Below are 14671 nucleotides of genomic sequence, written 5' to 3' on the forward strand. Positions count from 1 at the left end.
AATGATCATTGGAGGACCATCCTGGAGTCTGGCTACCACGGTCACCTAACATATTAATCTTTATTAGGGAGTCCTCACACATCTGAAGGGTTTAAACCACAGTTAACCTTGAGAGTAAAAATGTATATATTAGTATACTGGTGTGTTAACATTTTGTGTCATTACTGTTCATATATTTACTTGAATAAAAATTTAAATTGACTTACATTTAAAGGAGATTTTACATTTATTGACTTATCACCATCTCTAGTATCAACAAAACATTTAGGGTTTTTTTTAACCTTCATTAAGTCGGGTGAAAGGAATTTAAATGTTGTTTATTAGTACAGATATACAGATGTTTGGCTAATTCCAGTGAATATTTTCTTTTTCAGAATTTTTTGCAGATAACCTGGGTGATTTTCTCATTTTTCTCCGCCGCTTTGCCGATGACATTTTGGAGACATCAGCAGATTCCCTGGAGCATGTCCTTCACTTTATCACCATTTTCACTGGAAGCATAGAAAGGTGAAGTGCTGAAAGCTTGGTTCTGTCACTGTTTAGGCTGTAAAACATTCAGAAGACTTCTAAACCAAGAAATAAACAAGCCTGAATCATAAGGGGTTGCCTTCAGAAGTTATGGTAACATTAAGGAATCACCTGACCATCCATATGGGTAGCCAGAAATCCCACTGTTGAGAGGTATAGTAAACAAAGGACTTTGTCCACAGAGAATTTAATCCTGCATATAAGTATCTTATGGGAATTCCACTGCCAGTCCCTGGTTAAAGTAGTTAACGTAATGCCAGAAATTTAACAGTGGCAGCCAGGTGCTAATGATCTTCTAATAATTATATGATAATAAAGCTTGTTCTTGCTATTCTGAGTTGGATGAGCAGTGAACTTAAGTCAATGTTATTTCTCATTTGAAGTTTTCTCACTCATAGCTTCTAGTCCTCTTTTCCAAAGGAAGATACTGTGACTTGTAGAATTGCTTCCCTGATTTTTTTGATGCATAGGCTAAAGGAAATGGAAACTCTGTGTACAAAAGTGAAGATTTGCTGCACAATGAAGAGAATGACCCACAATTCCCTGAGCCGTATCAGTGATAAGTAGAGAGAAGCCAATTCTTCACTGAGCTGAGCATACCTAATGAGAAGTCATAAGTCAACAAGTATTATGCATACACTGTATGCTTCATGGGTAATGTAGCATAATTATATTCTAGTCTTTACCCTCAGAAAGCTTGAAAAGGCAAGTTTATTCCACATGAAACTGTCAGAGAATAGGAAGCAGTAAATAATGCATTATTACAGAGAAGTAAACAATGGCTAAGCATTCAATAGAAACTTAAGTGCTCACCCTCATATTTGGTAAGCTGTCAACTCAAGAGTTAAATGATGTACCCTGCATCACCACCCCACCCCCCGCCCACCCGCACCAAGAAACTGACAAACTTAAAACTGCAGAAGTGGATCCTTTTTTTTCCTATAATATGGTTTAGGGTGGATTTTGATTCTTATGTGGAGAGAACAGAGTCATGAATTTGGAGTTAAGCTTATCTGCTCATCTTGCTTTTTGCCCATTTTGCAGAATGAAGAATCCCCACCTGAGGGCCAAACTAGCAGAGGTGTTGGAAGCAGTGATGCCCCACCTGGATCAGACCCCAAATCCCTTGGTATCCAGTGTGTTCCACCGGAAACGTGTGTTCTGCAACTTTCAGTATGCACCCCAACTTGCAGAGGCTCTAATCAAGGTTTTTGTGGACATCGAATTTACAGGTAAAGCAGTCATGAAGCTGAGCCCAGAACTGAGAAGCTGATACCAGTGGAGTTTCATAGTTTGATCTATATTTGGATATCAAAGAAATGTCAAGCCATTACTTATTGAATACCTACTATATGCCAGGCTTGATGATAAGTGCTTTTTTTTTTTTTAACATTATCCCATTGTCACCATCGGAAAAGTTTCACTCTATTATCCCTGTTTTATTTATTTTTTATTTTTTTAATTATCCTTGTTTTACATATGAAGACGTGACTGCCCAAAAGATCAAATTATTTGTCCATGTCATAACAAACTACCAAGTGGTAGAATCAGGTCTGTGTCACCTAAAGAAATCTACATATTCAACACCCTTATTATGTTGCATCATCAAATCAGACTCAAATTAGACTATTTGGGTCTTTATATTTCTCTGCCTTAAAATTACAGAATAGTGCATAAAGAGGCCGTGTATTGGTTGAGAGATTCTTTTATCTTAACCAGACTATCTAACTCTCCAACAGGCTAATGGTTCTATTAAAAATACCAGCAGGCGGACAGGCACAGTGGCTCATGCTTGTAATCCCAGCATTTTGGGAGGCCAAAGTAGGCAGATCACTTGAGCTCCTGAGTTTGAGACCAGCCTGGCCAACATGGTGAAACCCATTCTCTACAAAAATACAAAAATTACCCAGGCATGGTGGCAGGTGCCTGTAATCCCAGCTACTTAGGAGGCAGAGGCACGAGAATTGCTTGAATTCGGGAGGCAGAGGTGGCAGTGAGCTGAGATCGCACCACTGCACTCCAGCCTGGATGACAGAGCAAGAAATCCCTCTCAAAAAAAAAAAAAAAAAAAAAAACCAGCAGGCAACATTCCCTCTCTATCTAACCCTGAGCCCCTGTGTTTAAACAGTACCCTGTCTCAATCAGTAAATAAGATATGTTAAGAAGTTGTTGAAGACCATTTTTTAAAGGGATATCTACCATCCAATGATAAATACAACTAACATTTAAAGAGGCATTTAACATTTTACTGGCCGCCTTTCCATATTTGGATTCTGGTTTTTTTTAATTCGCTCACCTATCAGCCTTAGTTTCCTTATCTATAAAATGGGTCAAAGTGATGATTAAGTGAAATAATGCATGTAAATCTTTATAATACATAAGAAATTGTATAATAAATCACTGCAGTTATCTCGTTATGTGACCATACAACCAAAGCGTTGTAATGGAGTACAATTTCTGTTTTATTTCTGAGGAAGTGGAAGCTGAAGAAGATTAAGAGACTTAGATTAAGCAGAGCCAGAATGAAAACGTAGGTCTTTTGACTCCAAATCCTACACTCTTCGTTTATTATGACCCAGCCTGTGGAGCTCTAGTAATACCTTTGGTATTTCAAAAGCAGTATAAGCCTCAGATTTTTAGCTCCTGACCTGATTTTTCAGAGTAATCAAGAACCTGTTGGCTACACAGTTTGGGATATTGTCTGTGAAGAATGTGGGAATTGCTTAGTGTCCCGTCCTGCACATGGCTTTCACTGCCATAATGGCCAGCCCTGAGCCCTCATTTAAAGCCTGAGAAGTACTCATGTTTGGATATGGAAACATTTGTTTCCCTTAACTTTTATTTTACAGCTTGGTACTTGTCTCTTGCAGAGTAAGGTATCCTTTATCTCTGTCTCCCCCTTACTTCATCAGTAAGGAAATGAGCAAACACTTGGCCATAACTCTAGGCCTTTAGAAACTCCAGGGCAGATTTTGTTAGTAGCCTTAACACACTCAAAAGCAAATGACTACAAAGCAAATGACTACACATAAGCATAAACTCTTCCTCTTATGGCACCGCCTTTGCTGATATTTTGCTCTTGCCTTACTCCAGGAGACCCCCATCAATTTGAACAGAAGTTTAATTACCGCCGTCCCATGTATCCTATCCTAAGATACATGTGGGGGACAGATACCTATCGGGAGAGCATTAAGGTGAGAGAGTTTTTGATGAAACCTGTTGCTTTATATAAGCCCCAATGAGTTGTAATTCAGTACTAAAATGGTTTTCTTGTGGGCTGGGACTTACAGGATTTGGCTGACTATGCCTCTAAGAATTTAGAAGCCATGAATCCCCCACTTTTCCTCCGCTTTCTTAACCTGCTAATGAATGATGCCATCTTCCTTTTGGATGAAGCCATACAGGTAAAAAAAAAAAAAAAAAAAAAAGATTTAACTTCTCCATACCATCAAATCATCATCAGTACATACATTTTACCTTTTAATCATAATAGAGCAGTCCTTATGCCCCTAGTACCAGACTTGAACACCAAAAATTTGTGGTTAGTAGTGTACCACCAAGCTTGTCATTATAGAGCTTTCTAGTTCATTCCATTAGAGACCAAGATCAAGGGTCATTGAAGCATCATGAGATGGACATTTTGGCAGAGTCAAAAATACCATATGGTGAAGCCAAACTAAGTTGTACTGGCAGGAGTAATTCATCAGGCCAGCACTACAGAAAGAAATCAGAGGAGCTTGCTTTTGGTCAGTGACTTTCAACTCTTTTAATCTCAACATGTCAGTAAAATATCTCACTAAGACAATGATTTTTAACCCACTTTCCTAAAAGATTCTGATTTTTGCACCACTACTTGAAAGAAAATCTCTGATTTGGGTTATTTTTTCATATAAAGGCTCCAAGTTGTCAATACTTCTCATATTTCCACTGCCTTCTAAATTCTTAGCTATATGGTGAAACAAAGGTTTCACAAAGTATAAAATGCAGCTGGGTGCCTCTCAGCTCCTTCAGTGTATTATTTCCTTAACCTTCCCTGGTGGAACTGCTTACTTCTCCCATAAAAACTTGGCTGTCTGTAGAGCAAAACTTCCCTTACCTGTGATGGGTATAGGATGGACAGGGCACTGACCTAAAGGGAGATGAAGCAGGTAAATCCTGAGGGTAGCCTTTAGACAGTCATGAGCTCCTCCTTATGATCAGCAATCCCCTGAGTAGCTTGTGTTTAATTTGTGAGAAAGGTTTGATCTGATTTCTTCATAATCCTACGCTTTAGGATTTAAGATAGGTTTTCTTCAAAAGCGAGAATAGGTCCTGTTACAAACAGGCCCTTTTAAGCAAGAGGTGTGTGACACAAAGCATGAAGCAGATGGTATTTTCATGAGACTGTAAGTTTAACAAGTTGTTTGCTACAACAGGAAGGATGACGTGAGGTAGAGAGTTTTAAATAATTATGGTTCTTCCACGCATCTTGCATATGTGATAGAGCTTTGATTTTTTGGTAAGCAATTTGGCAGGGGGGATTTGTTTTCATCTTTCAGGAAGGATTCATTGTTTTTTCACTATAGTGTGGGGTTTTTTAGTTTTCTGTTTCTTGGCCTGGGTTTCATATATTAAACTATTCATCCTTCTTTGCATTTCACAATGCTATACTATTTCTAGGGGAATTACCTGTGAATCTACCCAAGCTGAAACAAATCTGTATGAAGCCACAATTTCTTTTTTTCCTGAAAGTTCTTTTAAGCTTCAGCCTTATGCTGAGAAATAAAGGCTCATGTCTCTTACATGGTCCCTTGTTTTCCCAGCTTAGTTGACTGGATTTTGAATAGGACCTCTTAAATGTCACGTCCCTTCAACTGCACCTTTCTTCTCTGATATATCCCATCTCTGGTTTCTGCAGTATTTGAGCAAGATAAAGATTCAGCAAATTGAGAAGGATCGAGGTGAATGGGATAGTCTGACTCCAGAAGCCCGCCGAGAAAAGGAGGCTGGCCTACAGATGTTCGGACAGCTGGCACGTTTCCATAACATCATGTCCAATGAAACAATCGGTACCCTTGCCTTTCTCACATCAGGTAAGGACACGAAGTACTGCTTCCCCCCAAAAAAGTAATGGCCAAGATCAGCTTCACTTGGGGGATCAGCCCAGCTGAAACTAAGAATTCAGACCCTGGTGACAGTATCCTCCACATCTGGAAGGGAAACGAATCACTTGAGAAGCTTCAAAAAGAATGATGATGCCCATTGTTGACATGGAAGTGAGGAAATGGTCACCCTCACACAGCTGCCAGAGAGCATAAGGTGGTAAAATCTTTCCTGAGGACAAGTTAGCCATATAAATATATGTGTGTCTGTACACACACATATATACATATATGTTTGTTAATCTGAGAAATATGCTTGAATCCTGGTTAAATATGGTGGATCTAACAGAAATTTATCTCTACTCCTTCTATAGCTCCACTGTCCAATTCAGTAGCCACTTGCCACATGTGGCTTTCAAGGATTTAAAATGTAGCTGGTCTGAATTGAGATGTGCTATAAGTACAAGACTTAGTGTTAAAATGTGAAATCTGTCCATTTTTATACTGATTACATACTGAAATTATCATTTTTAATGTCTCAGCTAAATGTGATATGACAATCAATAATAACCAGACATTTGAGGAAATCCTCTAATGTGAAAAACAAATAGGTGAAAACTTTGTAAAAACTTTTTTAAAAAACTTTTTAATCTCAGAGGGATAAGAGAAGATACAGCAGCCACAAAACAAGAACAAAGAGGCAATGAAAGAGATTGTTTAAAGAATAAGAGCCCTTGGATATTGAAATTTTTACCTCAGAAATGTTAAATATTTAGTAAAAGAGTTAGAAGATATAAATTCAAGGAACTCTTCTATGAACATAGAACAGAAGGAAAAAGATGGAAATTAGAAGAGAAAGGATAAGAAAACAAAGGATGGATCTAGGAAGTCTCAAAAGCGAAAAATGGAGGGGAGGAAGTTATCAAAGATACCAAAAAATCCCCAAGACTCAAAGACAGCCTCTAAATTGAAAGGGCTTGCCAAGGCCCCTGCACAGAGAATTTTTTAAAACCCACACTGAGGTATGACATTGTGAAATTTTAGGAAATCATGGTAAAAACAAAACCCTAAAATATCCCAGAGAAGTCAGGTAATGTTACCATAGTTTAAGTATCAAAATGGCTTTGCACTTCCAACAGTGTCATTTGAAGCTGAGACATATTTCTGAGGGAAAGTAAACCTAGGAGGAGGAAGGTGGAATTCAACACAAGGGAGACGCAAAGGAGATTCCCAGGATGACGGTGAAAGGAGCTTGTGTGGCCACTACATAGCAGGCCTGTAGAGCAAGCAGTCCAGGTTGGAGCAAAGGATGGAAACATCCAGAAAGAATGTTTCCAAAAATTAAATCAGCAGCTGGAAATGACCATGTTGAGAGTTTTAAATTCCAATGGAGAGTTTGGAAAGGATTTAGTGATAAGAGGCTCTGAAAATAAGCAAATAAGTAAAAAGTTATACTAAAAAGGAACTATATACTCATTAGGACAGCACATGGCTCTGCTGTGAATAATATTTAACCAAAAATTTGACTATATATTGAGAGCATCTGTGATAATGACTAAAACTGAAAAATCAAGAACTATTAGTACCAACCAAACATAGCATTATGATACTGTCTGACTTGTTAAATTTGGCATGTATAAATTTGTTTTTTTTAATTTTTGGAATTCATGCCCTATAACATAGCAGTTCCTTACAGATTTGTTAAGAGGAAGCGATAGGCCAGGCACGGTGGCTCACGCCTGTAATCCCAGCACTTTGGGAGGTCGAGGCAAGCAGATCACGAGGTCAGGAGTTCGAGACCAGCCTGGCCAACATAGTGAAACCCCGTCTGTACTAAAATTACAGAAATTAGCCAGGTGTGGTGGCATGTGCTTGTAGTCCCAGCTACTTGAGAGGCTGAGGTAGGAGAATCACTTGAACTTAGGAGGCGGAGGTTGCAGTGAGCGGAGATCACGCCACTGCGCTCCAGCCTACGCAACAGAATGAGACTCTATCTCAAAAAAAAAAAAAAAAAAAAAAAAAGAAGCGATGAGTCTACAAGATGTATCCACAATGAAGTTCATTGATAAGTGTAGGAAAAAACTGAAAATAGTAAAAATGTCCACCAGTAAAGACATTAAATAAATAACTTATGGTGCAGTTACAACTGGAAAAGTCAGCCATTAAAAATGATGTAAAACAGACTGGGTACAGTGGCTCACACCTGTAATATCAGCACTTTGGGAGGCCAAGGCAGGAGGATCACTTGAGCCCAGGAAGTTGAGACTGCCTTGAACCATGATCGTGCCACTGCACTCCAGCCTAGGCACCAGCAAGACCCTGTCTCAAAAAAATAAAAAATAATTTTTTAAAAAAATGATGTAAAACAGCTGGGCACAGTGGCTCACACCTGTAATCCTCTAACCCTTTGGAAGCCGAGGCAGGAGGATCACTTTGAGCCCAGGAGTTTGAGACCAGCCTGGGCAATATAGTGAGACCCCATCTCATTTTTTTAAAAGATTATGTGAATCACCCCTATTCTATAGAACTTTCTGTGATGGTGAAAATATCCTATAAATCTGGGCTGTCCAGAACCATACTTAACTAGCCACATGTGGCTAGTGTGACTGAGGAATGGATTTTTTATTTTTAATTTTAATAGCCACATATGGCCAGCGGCTACTATGTTGGATAGCACAGGGACATACACTTACTAAAATGATAAAGTATTTGCAATATAGTTACTGAAAACAGTAAGTTTCAGAATATGTAAAAGATGATCATTTTTGTTTTAAAAATGTCTGTGTGTGTGTAAATAAGGACAGAAAAGCTAGAAGGACAAAATGTTAAATTAGCAAGATGTTAACAGTGTTTATCTCTGGATGGTAGTTTTTGTCTTTTCTGTTTTTTGTTTGGTTTTGGTTTTTTGCTTGTCTATATTTTCTGCAGTGAAAATGAATTACTTAGTTTTTAAAAAAAGTAGTTCCTTCAAAATTTTTAGAAATAAAATAACAGTAGTCCCCAGAGGTCTCCAAATAAACTATACCTAATAAGGAAAAGAGTGCTAATGGATTGAGTTTTCAGAGACTTTGGATTCTTTTCCAGAGATCAAGTCACTCTTTGTGCATCCCTTCCTGGCTGAGCGCATCATCTCCATGTTGAACTACTTCCTGCAACACCTGGTTGGCCCCAAGATGGGTGCCTTAAAAGTCAAGGACTTCAGCGAATTTGACTTCAAACCCCAGCAGCTTGTATCAGATATCTGCACTATCTACTTAAATCTTGGGTACCTGAGATTGAAATCTGTCAAGCCAGAGGGGATGCTGTTTTGATTTAGGGTTTTGATAGTAGAATGACTGGTTGGTAATTATGTGAAAATAGAAAAGAAATGGTTAATTCCTAGTTGCTTGATGAAGGAATCTTCTGTAGTTTTAAATAAGGAGATTTTATCTGGGCAAGGTGTCGTGTGCCTGTGGTCCAAGCTACTTGGGAGGCTGAAGTGGGAGGATTGCTTAAGGCCAGGAGTTTGAGACCAGCCTGGGCAACACAGCAGGACTCTGTCTCTAAAAACTAGTAAGATTTTGTGTGACCCATGGGACATTGAGATTTCCAGTATTCTGCTTTGATCTGTGCAAAGAGAAACTTGACTGGTTGTAGCGCTGTTTAGAAAAGTAGCATTCTTTTAGGGTCACATGATACTTGATAGACTTCCTAGAAAGTCTTTCTGTATCAAAAAGTATATATATATTAAATATATAATGTATTGAATATATATTATTTATAATATATAAATAATATATCTATATATTATAATAATATATATTATAAATAATAAAATAATGTTTATATATTATAAATAATATATATTGAAATAAGTCTTTCTATATCAAAAGAATGTTCATGGCTTTTAAGTGGTGAGAATGCTTGTTCTGCAGCCTACCTATTGTCTCTTCCATTGACCAACCCTCTGGTGATCATTTTTTTTCTGATGCTAACGTTCCAGGGATGAGGAGAATTTCTGTGCCACTGTGCCCAAGGATGGACGTTCCTATTCCCCAACTCTCTTTGCACAGACAGTTCGAGTCTTGAAGAAAATAAATAAGCCTGGGAATATGATTGTGGCTTTCAGCAACTTGGCAGAGAGAATCAAGGTGAGGAAGAGGAGGAATTGTTTGCTGATTTCATTAAGAACCACATTGTCAGCCAGGCATGATGGCTCAAGCCTGTAGTCCCAGCTACTTAAGAGCCTAAGGCTAGAGGATCACTTAAGCCCAGGAGTTTGAAGCTGCAGTGTGCTATGATCATGCCTGTGGATAGCCACTACACTCCAGCCTTGGCAAGATAGCAAGACCCCATCTCCTAAAAATCCACGCAAAAAAAATCAGATTGTCACCTCAGCTGTGCTGATTTTTACTCTATTTCAGGGAGAAAAAGAGCATTACCAAGAGAAAATATAAACAGATGGTTCTTTTTGGACAGTCACTTAGAACTACAATATTCTTAGTTTTATTCTTGTCAACATGAGAGTGAGAATAGAAATTTAAGAAATCGGCTGGGTACAGTAGTGGCTCATGCTTGTAATCCCAGCACTTTGGGAAGCCAGGGTGGGCAGATCACTTGAGGTCAGGAGTTCAACACCAGCCTGGCCAGCATGGTGAAACTCTGTCTCTACTAAAAATACAAAAATTAGCTGGGTGTGGTGGCAGGCGCCTGTAATCCCAGCTACTCGGGAGGCTGAGGCAGGAGAATCGCTTGAACCTGGGAGGCGGAGGTTGCAGTGAGCCGAGATCGCGCCACTGCACTCCAGCCTGGGCAACAGAGCGAGATTCCATCTCAGAAAGAAAAAAGAAATTTAAGGGTCGGGCGCGGTGGCTCACGCCTGTAATCCTAGTACTTTGGGAGGTCAAGGCGGGCAGATCACAAGGTCAGGAGATCGCGACCATCCTGGCTAACACGGTGAAACCCCATCTCTACTAAAAATACAAAAAATTAGCCGGGCGTGGTGGCAGGCACCTGTAGTCCCAGCTACTCAGGAGGCTGAGGCAGGAGAATGGCGTGAACCCAGGGAGCAGAGCTTGCAGTGAGCCAAGATAGTGCCACTGCACTCCCGCCTGGGCAAAAGAGCGAGACTCCATCTCAAAAAAGAAAACAAAAAAATTTAAGAAACCTCAACTAGAAGAGAAGAATGTACACATTTATGTAAGATGTTTTTATGAAAACGTTTATGCACAGTGTTACCAATAGATTTTGAAAGCTAGGGTGTTAATGCAGAATAACTTTTTAGAAAAAAAAAAAGATGAGTAGTTTTCAGTCATTAATTTTTATTTGGATTGTCTCTATGTTTGTAGTTGGTAGTTGGCTTTTATTGGAATATGCATACATTTTAAAGATTAAAATACTATATTGTATTTAGCTAAATCCCTTTGGTTAGAGTATGACAGAGCTCTATTAGCAGGTAAGAAGAAGGAAAATCATGGCACAAAAGTCTAATAGAAAGCCTTCCTTATTGCTGTCAGTCTTCCCTCTATTGAGTTTCTTTTTTATTGAGTTGGACTTCATCTTTGTTTAGAGCTTAGCCAGGTGGATCCCTGAGGAACTCAAGTTGTGAAGGAATTAAATGTCAAAATGACTTTAAAATTCCTATACCTGTTTGTATCAAAAATCAAAAACTGCTTTTCATACACAGGCTGCATGAGTGACTCTAATTATGCAAACAATACCCTCCTCCATTCCCCCTTCTCCGTCCCCTTTTGAATTATGGCATTTACAACAGAACTGTTGCCAGATGGATGTTATATGTGATGTATTTCTTTTCCTCCTAACATTTAAACCCATTTCCAGTATGACTGCCAGCAGCTGAGCCAACCTAAAGGTCCAGAGTTGGGGCTCAATGCTTAATTTGTTCTTAGAATATCTTGGCTTGTTTTTGAGAAAATGAAGCTCACGTGTGTCACTATCACTGTCAAGGGTTATTAATGACCTGTTTTTTTATTTTTGAGATGGAGTCTCGCTCTGTCATTGAGCACGCTGAATTCAGCTACACTGTGAATTCACTTTAACTACCAGATGTTGTATACTCAGTCTCTTGCAGACCTCCAACAACAGGAAGAGGAAACCTATGCAGATGCCTGTGATGAGTTCCTGGATCCCATTATGAGCACACTGATGTGTGACCCTGTGGTGCTGCCATCTTCCAGAGTCACTGTGGATAGATCCACCATTGCAAGACATTTGCTCAGGTAGGCCAGTCCCAAAAACAGACTCAAGAGCACATGTATATATTAGTTTGCTATCTTTTTCTCCCAGGCACCTAAGACAGTACTTTGCACCCAATACATACCACATATTATTGATTTACTGATATGTTGGAAGACATTTTGGTTTCAATTGCTAGGATATAAACATTTCAAAACAAAACATTCTGTTGAGAAATGCTAACTCTAACCTTACCTCTTCCTGCCTTAAGAAAATAATTTCTGGCCGGGTGCAGTGGCTCATGCCTGTAATCCCAGCACTTTGGGAGGCCGAGGCAGGTGGATCACTTGAGGTCAGGAGTTTGAGACCAGCCTGGCCAACATGGTAAAACCCCATCTCTACTAAAATACAAAAAATTAGAGGGGCATGGTGGTACGCACATGTAGTCTGAGCTACTCGGGAGGCTGAGGCAGAAGAATTGCTTGAACCCAGGAGGCAGAGGTTGCAGTGAGCCGAGATCGCACCACTGCACTCCAGCCTGGGCTCAGGTGATCCTCCTACCTCAGCCTCTGGAGTAACTGGGACTACAGGCATGCACTAACATGCCCAACTAATTTTTGTATTTTTTGTAGAGACAGGGTTTCACCATGTTGCCCAGGCTGGTCTTGAACTCCTGGGTTCAAGCGATCCACCCGCCTCAGCCTCCCAAAGTACTGGGATTACAGGTGTGAGCCACTGCGCCTGGCCTGTTTTTTTATCTTTGCGACAGAGTCTCGCTCTGTCACCAAGGCTAGAGTGCAGTGGCGCGATCTCAGCTCACTGCAAGCTCCGCCTCCCAGGATCAAGTGATTCTTCAGCCTCAGCCTCCCAAATAGCTGAGACTACAGGTGAGCACCACCACATCTGGCTAATTTTTGTATTTGTAATAGAGATGAGGTTTCACCATATTGGCCAGGCTGGTCTTAAACTCCTGATTTCAAGTGATCCTCCCACCTCAGCCTCCCAAAGTGCTGGGATTATAGGCATGAGCCACCTAACCCAGCCTGCTTTTTCTAATTCAGGTTTTACACTATATTCACCATGTGGATTAACTCACGTTCTGTTGCTGTTGTTGTGTCAGCTGTGGTAACCATGAACTTTCCCCAGCCTGCCTATTTTCGGACAGTCTGCCCCATGATAACTATAGAAAAGACAGGAATGAAGCAATAAATGGTAGCTTATTAGCTGCTTAATGGGCCCCTTAACTTTTTTTAGTCCAGCATTAGAAAGAAATGAGTACTGAGAGACTCTGCCTATTTATATATTTATTTATCTATTTTTTTGAGACAGGGTCTTGCTCTGTCACCAGGCTGGAGTGCAGTGGCATGATCTCAGCTCACTGTGGCCTCACCCTCCCAGGCTCAAGCAACCCTCCCACCTCAGCCTCACCAAGTAACTGGGACCACAGGCCATGCACCACTGTTCCTGGCTTATTTATTTTTGTATTTTTTGTAGAGAAGGGGTCTCTCCATGTTACCCAGGCCAGTCTCAAACTCCTGGGCTCAAGCAGTCCACTCACATCAGCCTCCCAAAGTACTGGGATTACAGGCATAGCCACCTTGTTTGGCCTCTCCATATTTAAAATTAAGTTATATCGAGCCAGGCACAGTGGCTCACGTCTATAATCCCAGCACTTTGGGAGGCTGAAGCAGGTGGATCACTTGAGATCAGGAGTTCGAGACCAGCCTGGCCAACATGGTGAAACCCCATCTCTACTAAAAATACAAAAATTAGCCGGGAGTGGTGACACATGCCTGTTGTAATCCCAGCTATTTGGGAGGCTGAGGCAGGAGAATCACTGGAACCTGGGAGGCAGAGGTTGCAGTGAGCCAAGATCACACCACCGCACTCCAGCCTGGGTGACAGAGCGAGACTCGTCTCAAAAAAAAAAAAAAAAAAATTAAGTTATATCTCTACAAAAAATTATTTTTAATTAGCCAAGTATAATGGCACATGCCTGTAGTCCTAGCTACTCAGGAGGCTGAGGCAGATCGCTTGAGCACAGGAATTCAAGGCTGCACTGAGTTATGATGGCAGCACTGCACTCCTGCCTGGGCAGCAGAGCAAGACACCGTCTCTAAATAAACAGATAGATACATGTGGTATACTTTGACCCAAAGTTAAGGAAATTTTTAAATATTAAAAAGATGAATTTTTGGCCAGGTGCAGTGGCTTACGCCTGTAATCCCAGCACTTTGGGAGGCCAAGGCAGGTGGATCACCCTGAGGTCAGGAGTTTAAGACCAGCCTGGTCAACATGGTGAAACCCCATCTCTACTAAAAATACAAAAATTAGCTGGGCATGATAGCACGTGCCTGTAGTCCCAGCTACTCGGGAGGCTGAGGCAGGAGAATCCCTTGAACCTGGGAGGCAAAGGTTGCAGTCAGCCAAGATCACGCCACTGCAACTCCAGCCTGGGCAACAGAACAAGACTCCATCTCAGGAAAAAAAAAAAAAAAGAATTTTCTACCTCTTGGTATTTGGTATTAAGCATTCACTATATGGCTCGAAATGTGGCCCAACAAAAATTCATAACGTTTCTTAAAACATTATAAGAATTATGTATGGGCCAAGACAGTTCTTCCAATGTGGCCTGGGAAGCCAAAAGATTGACATCTGTCATAAACCTTCTTATGTTTCAAGAAACCATAATCTGCATGTACTTGCATAACAATCAGCTGACTAAATCAAATGTTGGTCTACAAGGCTTTATTCCTTAACATCTCATACTGTTCTAAGAATCTGTCACTATAATTACAAATAGTTCTTTACACTGACATGAATGTATAGTGTCTCTGCCTTAGAGAAATCTAAAGGTGACAGAAGCATAGCATTTTTTAAGCCACTGT

General features: G+C 40.3%; 1 protein-coding gene and 1 long non-coding RNA gene across 3 annotated transcripts in view; one reads left to right on the forward strand and one right to left on the reverse strand.

The window, feature by feature from the left end:
• UBE4A (ubiquitination factor E4A) overlaps positions 1 to 14671 on the forward strand; it is a 39942-nt gene that overhangs the window by 21791 nt on the left and 3480 nt on the right. For both annotated transcript variants that reach the window (XM_004052217.5, XM_019037108.4), the window contains exons 12-19: positions 375 to 507; positions 1573 to 1760; positions 3622 to 3722; positions 3819 to 3932; positions 5426 to 5600; positions 8694 to 8874; positions 9592 to 9739; positions 11670 to 11827. In XM_004052217.5, coding sequence (XP_004052265.1) covers positions 375 to 507; positions 1573 to 1760; positions 3622 to 3722; positions 3819 to 3932; positions 5426 to 5600; positions 8694 to 8874; positions 9592 to 9739; positions 11670 to 11827 — 1198 coding nt within the window. The remainder of the gene's footprint in view (positions 1 to 374; positions 508 to 1572; positions 1761 to 3621; positions 3723 to 3818; positions 3933 to 5425; positions 5601 to 8693; positions 8875 to 9591; positions 9740 to 11669; positions 11828 to 14671) is intronic.
• Positions 393 to 14671, reverse strand: part of LOC134756479 (uncharacterized) — a 37385-nt gene continuing 23106 nt past the window's right edge. The window contains exon 4 of the long non-coding RNA XR_010129203.1: positions 393 to 544. This is a non-coding gene — a long non-coding RNA (uncharacterized lncRNA). The remainder of the gene's footprint in view (positions 545 to 14671) is intronic.

The sequence above is a fragment of the Gorilla gorilla genome, chromosome 9, assembly GCF_029281585.2.
Source record: "Gorilla gorilla gorilla isolate KB3781 chromosome 9, NHGRI_mGorGor1-v2.1_pri, whole genome shotgun sequence".
Lineage (NCBI taxonomy): Eukaryota > Metazoa > Chordata > Mammalia > Primates > Hominidae > Gorilla > Gorilla gorilla.